General features: G+C 41.1%; 1 protein-coding gene across 2 annotated transcripts; it reads left to right on the forward strand.

The window, feature by feature from the left end:
• Window positions 1–1,320: 1,320 nt before the first annotated feature.
• Window positions 1,321–5,452, forward strand: LOC143524897 (C-type lectin domain family 4 member K-like). Of its 2 annotated transcripts, XM_077018307.1 has the most exons (6): window positions 1,321–1,337; window positions 1,481–1,585; window positions 2,928–3,212; window positions 4,167–4,297; window positions 4,496–4,602; window positions 4,973–5,452. In XM_077018307.1, exons 2-6 carry the CDS (start codon window positions 1,486–1,488, stop codon window positions 5,109–5,111), a joined length of 762 nt encoding a protein of 253 aa, XP_076874422.1. In that variant the 5' UTR covers window positions 1,321–1,337; window positions 1,481–1,485; the 3' UTR covers window positions 5,112–5,452. The 2 variants fall into 2 exon arrangements, with proteins under 2 accessions (XP_076874422.1, XP_076874429.1); XM_077018314.1 differs by lacking the exon at window positions 1,321–1,337 and having other exon boundaries at window positions 1,354–1,585; window positions 4,215–4,297.
• Window positions 5,453–7,467: the final 2,015 nt, after the last annotated feature.

Raw genomic sequence — 7,467 nt, forward strand, 5'->3', positions numbered from 1 at the left:
TCTGCCTGCCTTCAGCAGCTGGTGGGAGGGGCCCCCTTGAGGAGGATTCTGAGAACAGTGTCATTGCTCATGACTTTGAGAATGTAAAGGGGGGCTCACACAGTTTGTCGCTGCATTTAATTCTTAACCTGTTGTTGTCTGGGGGCCCCAGGCCAGCTTGGGGCCCCAAGCAATTGCCTGGTTTGCCTGCCCCATCGTGACGGGCCTGCCCGCTCCCCTGGGCGGTTGGGGTCCGGGGCGGCGCGGGACTCCTCGGCGGGATGGGGGCCCTGCCGGGTGGGGGGTGGTTCCCCAGGGCGCGTGGCGGGGGGGGCTCTGTTTCCTCTGGTTCCCCTGGACCTGCACTCCTTGTGCTGGGGCGGGCGTGCGGGGGTCACTGGGAAGTCCACAGCTCTTGGGGGGGGGGGGGGGGGGGGGGGCACGTGGGCGGGTGGGATTCCCGGGTCTTTCTCTGCCTGCCTCTGGCCTCTGAGGGAATGTTGTCGCAGCTCTCTACCCTTGCTGGCAAGTACATTCTGTACATTTATCCTATGTTGCACTTTTGTGTTGCACATAAACACACATTCATACATACATATACATCAGTCATTTGTGCTGTATGTCTTGGGTACACTTTCTGCTCTACTTTGCAGTGGTCATTTGAGCTGGTTGTTTTTTTTTTTTTATATATTTACTTTTTTTTATTATTATATAAAAAAATGTGTGTGTGTGTATATATATATATATATATATATATATATATATATATATATAATATATTTGTATATATGTATGTATATGCCCCCTTTCCCTTTTTCTCTCTCTCCCCCTCTTTTCTTTTCCCCTCTTTTCTATATTCTTTCCTCTCATGGTCCACCTAACCCCAATAATTGTCATCACTTCGCACTTTATATAGAATTGTTATTATTTGATCTATTATTTGATATAAAAACAAAGTTGTCCTCCAAAGATGGGGGGTGGAGGTGGGCCCAAAAAAAAAGAAAAAAAAAAAAGGATAGGTGGGTTTTTGTTTTTGTTTTATTTCATCACCGCTCATAGCCCATTGTCCAGGGCTGAAGGGTTGTGTATTGTACTCTGAATTGTCATTTGCAATACACTGAGTATTGATCCCTCTAACCTTGGCTTCCGTGTCTTGCTATTTTTGTGTGGGTTCTCCGGCCGGCACAACACAAGACATTGTTGGACCTTTGTGGTGTCACGGGTCGTAACAGACACAAAACAGGGGTAGAGGACGGACCTGAACGTGACACCTAATTTCACATTTTGTAGCATGCAGAAATCCAGGAAGCATCACAAGTAAAGGAGGAAATGAGAGTTCAGACTATCAATAACACAAGGTATAGTGGTCTTATGTTCAGCCAGCTGCCTTTTCTAAACTAAAACAGATTAACCTGTATGAACTAATTCACACTTCGAGGTAATATCTGAATTGATGAAGAGAGCAGAATGGAGATGAACGAGAATATATATGCAAATACAGAAGTTATGGAAGACAACAGGTCTGATTCAGAAGACAATTCATATGAAGACATGACAGTTGAGCCTGAGACTCAGAGGACAAGATACAAGAAAACTCAGAGCCCAGGTCAGTGTACTCATATGCTTTCTGTCGCTCCCTGTTTCAGAATTATGTTTCTGAAACAAATTCCAGCTAAATAGCACTGAATATTACTTTAAATAATATCTGTGCTGAATTTCAATTTTGTTTTTTGACAAATGAATCGTGCATTTTATATATATATATATATATATAAACCTTAAGCTCATTTATTTGTACTGAGAGGTTTGTGGAATACTGAGACAGAGGCATTGATGTTCACAGTGAACACATTTATTGAAATAGCACATATAGCTCTTAACAACACTCAACATGAGCTAGACTTTGAGCTAGACATGAGCTGGTCCTCTGCCTCCACAGAAGGGTGGGCTGGCTACCCGACCATAGTAATCCGACTTCTACGAGTACTCAAATGGAGGTGGGCCAGCAGACGGGGGGTGGAGGGGGAGGGGGTGGGGGTGGTGATCCCTATCTGAGTAGTACACAGTCTGTAGCGAGTACTCAGAAGGGGGCAGATTAGCCACTTCCATTGAGTACTCCTCCTCACTTTCCAGTGGTGTGTGTTCGTCCGTCCAGTGGTGTGTGTTCGTCCAGTGTTGTGTGTTCATGCCTTCCAAGAGCATGGCCGGCGTTACAATTGCCATACTCTCCATTCAGGGTTGCAGCCACAGCACTGGGGTGCATGGGGGGACGTACATGATAGTGCTTCATGTTTTCGCCCCATGCTTACCCATAGACATCCTTGTCATTTTATGTAACAATGAGTTGGTAGAATACCGAGGTGTTGGCGTTCACAGTGAACATGTTTATTGAAATAGTGTGTGTATATAGCGCTTAACGCTAACACTAATAACATGAGCTAGACAGACACACAGGGACTGGGCTAGAACAAACACGATTGACAGGCACAACAAACATTAAATATTCTAACATACATGAAGAACAAGTGTAACACACAGTGGTGAGGAGATGAGTAACAGGTGCAACGAATGAACACACACATACACACACACAGCCCTGAGGGTGGAGTCGTGACAAAATGTAACAGCACATGAAATTACCCACAACTGGGTAATTGCATTTAAAGCACATCAGTGCATGTTAGTCCAGCTTACATGTATAATAACATTACCAGTAATAACATATACTGGTAATCACACAGTAATCACATTACTTTAAGCATTACTTTAATTATTGTGTTTTATCACAATTTACATTTTACACATATACACTGTTTGTGGTCTGAATTCTCTGATGCAGCCTTAACTAGTCTTTTCAATTTAGCATGTGAACCACTGATATAGCCTAACAACAAATATTTATTAATTCTTAAGAAAATATCTTAAATATATGATTCATCTTTCTTAAGGAACCAAAGCTACAGGGAGCAGATGTTCCAGACTGACTGCAGTGTGTCTGGTGCTGCTGTGTGTTCTCCTGCTGACTGTCATCACAGTGATGTGGGTCACGTTCACTGCAGAGAGAGACCAGTTACAGACCAGTAACTATAACCTGGCTATAGAGAAAGACCAGTTACAGACCAGTTACAATAATCTGACTATAGAGAGAGACCAGTTACAGACCAGCCTGGGAGACCAGATAGCGCAATTAAAGAAGGAGAGAGAAGAGCTTAAGAAAAAATTGGATGCAATTGGTGAGTAAACTGTAAAACAGTGTATTAAAGTAAACAATACTTTGAGTTGTCTTGACAAATTAGAAAGTAAAGTTTGCAAATATACTTTGAATTATGTTGACAAATCCTGTAGCAACAGCATGAAAACTATGGATATGTTAACTGAAAATCAGTTTAGCAGTTTCCAGTCAGATCCAATAGTTCAAAAGGTACAGCAAATTTAGTTTTTAGTAAATGTAGTTATCTTCAAAGGAGAGAATGTTAAAAAATCAGTGGCTTCCTGAGGGGCTTCCTAGTGCCATCAGGCAAATGCATTTTGGAGCTTGGGGTTAGCCGTTGAGTCAATAAGGGCATTGGAAAGTCAAGGGTTTCCTGTGAGAGGATGGAGGCATGAAATAATGAATTCAAGGGGTAGATGGATGAGTGCAGTCAATATGAAATGCTGTTTGGTGCTTATTGTCAGCTCTTTATTGTCAGCTCTTGAGTTCTTTGATGGATATTATTTGAAAAGTAAAGGGGTTGTAAAATGAAGGGGTTTCTATGGAAGGATGGAGGGATGAAAATGGCATGAATCAAGAATGAGTGAATGAAAATAAATGGATCTTTAGTGGTTTTACAGAAGACTTACTATAAATACTCATTTTGGTGGCTCTAACATAAAACATAGGAGCTAGAAGACATCTGAAACAAGGGGGTGTGGCAGCACAGGACTAGCACATGGTGCAGTGTCAAACAGAACAAAACCAATGTCACATAGGGGTTCGTAGCACATGGTCTAGGGGTAAGGGAGCATGCCATTACAGCAGTATGTCATTTCTATGAAAGATTAACATATTTCAATAATAAAAAAAATAATTAAAAAATTATATTCACACATGAATTTGTATTTAAAATATAATATATCCAATTAACATGTTAAAATAAAATGTGAGCATTATTTCATGAATTGTTTTCATTTATCTTTTGTATAACCAGATTTATCTGATACATCGATATACTACCAAAAATATTATATATCTCTAGAGGCGAAAACATGGAGTGACAGCAGAAAGGACTGCAAAAATAGAGGAGCAGACCTAGTGATCATAAACAACAGAGAGGAACAGGTGAGAGAGAGAGAGAGAGAGAGAGAGAGAGAGAGAGAGAGAGAGAGAGAGAGAGAGAGAGAGAGAGAGAGAGAGAGAGAGAGAGAGAGAGAGAGAGAGAGGAAGAGAGAGAGAGAGAGAGAGAGAGAGAGAGAGAGAGAGAGAGAGAGAGAGAGAGAGAAACTGTTCATTATCTGATCTGTTTTTTCATACCTTCAGGAATTCATAGTTAAAATGCTGGGCAGCAATACAGCTTGGATTGGTTTGACTGACACAGAAAAGGAAGGAGTCTGGAAATGGGTGGATGGTACAGAACTCACCACCGCGTAAGAGAATGGGAGAAATTCTGTATTTTATTTTAAAGCAAAATGAATGCTTATTAGAACTTGGTCTTCTCATTTGTTGTCTGTGAGGAAAAATACTTGTATATTACCATCACTTTATATTGTGAAGATAATGCTAGGACAAGCAGTCTACATTTACTTTCAATGTAAATGCCCATGGGCTAAATATGTCACGCCACAGCCCCGGACCGCCCCCCTTGGGGCGTGAGTCTACGTAGTCCATGTTCACGTTTGTACCTGTGGGGATGTTATTCGTTTCACACAAAGCGTTACAAAAATAACAATTTTGATGGTCTGAAAATGAATACTGAACATTTGATCTAAGCCTGATTCGTATTCTCTTTGTTTTCAGATACTGGAATAAAAATGAACCAAACAACATGCATAATAATGAGAACTGTGTTCTGACAGGCTCTTCAGACAAGAAGGGATGGAATGACATACCATGTAATATAGAAATAATGTGGATCTGTGAGAAAAACACTTTATAATGTTGTTACCAAAATGTAGTAGTCATAAAAATGTTTTTGAATAAGCCATATGTCATGAACCTGCCAATCTTGCTTATAAAACCAACACATCTTATAGCCATGGCAGGTTTTTTAAATGCCCATTTGTGTCACAATTGGCTTCTCCTCCACCAGTCACCCCCTGATTTTCTTCTTTCATTTCTTCCTTCCTGTCATGGTACGGAGGCCCCTGCTGGCTGCCTCTGTCAGCAGTGGCAATATTTCATGTCTGTGCAGTCGTTGCTGCATTATCTTTATCCTTCAGGTGGGTGTTACCTATTAGGGAGTTCACCACCTGAGGGTCATTTGTCTGTCTATATATGTCTTGCCTATGTACCAGTTAACTAAAGGTTATTGTTTCCTTAATTCAGATTTGTCACAGGTTTTGTGTTGGTGTACTTTTTACTTATTAAAATACCGGTAATGTCTGAGACTGGCATGATTGCTTCCTTTATTTTTGCACTTTTCTATCTGCTCTGATAGTATTAGTCTTAAACCCAGTTGAATTAGGTGTGAATAATGCCTTAGTACACAGAACTCCCCAGCTGTAAAAATCTTGTTGTGAGTTCAACGGTATGCCTTTTTACAGTAACTCACTTCCTCTTTCTCAGTTTTAAAGTGGTCTGACTGCCACAGAGAGAGGTTGCATTTATATCAGTCAATCAAAATGTATTTATATAGCGCTTTTTACAACAATTGTCACAAATAAGCTTTACAAGTGTCCGAGTCCAAGCCACCAATGAGCAAGCCAGGGGTGACAGTGGCAAAGAAAAACTCCCCAAGAGCACGAGGAACCCATCTTTTAAATTTAACCCATCTTTTACCCAATTGAACCCATCTTTTAAATTTAACCCATCTTGAACCTATCTTTTAAGTGATCAAAATACAAATTGCTATCAAAATACATGTATTTACTGCTTTAAGGAACAGACACTCAATCTGGCTATTCTGAGTAGGGCACAGAGGTACTTGACCACAAGTATGTTTTGATCAAACAATGACACATTTCATTAAGGAAATGCAACCTAGCAGTCAGAAGATGTTAATCCACATCGAGTTGTTACTGATGTTTTTAATATCATCAGTAATTAATACTGATATGTGAGAAGGTGAGTAGAATGTAAATGTAAGTCGAGGTTGCTTGAAAACAAAATCGTTTGAATAAAAGTAAGAGCAACACACAACAAAGACAAAGCAGTTCAAAGCATATTTAGAACATAGAACTAATAGAACTAAACAGCAATACTATGGGAAGATTTGTTATAGCGCCCCTTGGAAATAGCAGGATGGGGATAAACGCATACTGGTGATACACGGCTGTTCTAGCTACATCATATTCAGAGGCATTTCCTTAAAGGCATATGAAAGAAAGGTGGCTAATGGTCTGTGTCAGATTTTAGTTAGGGTTGCAAAAGCACAAGAACCCATGATCCAGATACACGATTAAGACAGCTACAAACAAGGTAGTAGAACTTGAATGAAACAGAACAAAAATACACTAAATAATACTTTTATCAGGTTAAACAAATGATCACCATAACAACAGTGTGACGCGGGAACAGAGGCGGCCGAAGGCGACGGTTGCATAGAATGATCTTTATTCTCCAAAGAAAAAAAAAAAGAGCATTTAAACGATAGCTAACTGAAAACAACTGCAAAGCAGTCAACTTAGCAAGGTCCAAAAACCACCAGTCTAAGCAGAGAAGAAATGAGGTCCAGCGTTGAGCTTCCAACGGGGCAATGTGCAGCACTGGACCGAACGACATGCGGGTATAAAAAGGGTGCACAACATAATAGGGAACAGGTGCTAGTATTCTGGTGATCGGGACCGAGGGAGTGGCTTGGTGCTCCGGGGCGTGTGTTGAGAAGCAGTGTGAGCTGAGACACGCGCCCTCTGGTGGCGACCTGGCCTCCCCACCATGACAAACAGATCCTGTCTATTCTGTCAGTGTCCTCTGATCAACGATTGATGGGAGGGAAAGCATAGAGAGCTGTAAACACATGTAAAGTTTATTGAACACAGAGTTACAGACATTGAAACAAAGACAATGGAGGGCATTACATGAAGGTTTAAACACGAGACAAGTGCACCAGGCTAAAAGAGGGCAGGCTAAGAATGGGGAGTGGCAATAACGGCAGCCATAACAGGCACACAACAATAATACACACACAGCTGACCGTACCATTGAGCCTGTACGGGGGTGGAAGTGCTGTACCATTGAGCCTGTACGGGGGTGGGAGTGCTGTACCATTACAGACCATCAATTATTTTTGTAACCTCAAGCAGAAAATCTGATGAAAGAAGCAGCACAGTAATCAAGAGAAAGCAGTGAAAATG

Source organism: Brachyhypopomus gauderio, chromosome 1 (genome assembly GCF_052324685.1).
Source record: "Brachyhypopomus gauderio isolate BG-103 chromosome 1, BGAUD_0.2, whole genome shotgun sequence".
Taxonomy (NCBI): Eukaryota; Metazoa; Chordata; class Actinopteri; order Gymnotiformes; family Hypopomidae; genus Brachyhypopomus; species Brachyhypopomus gauderio.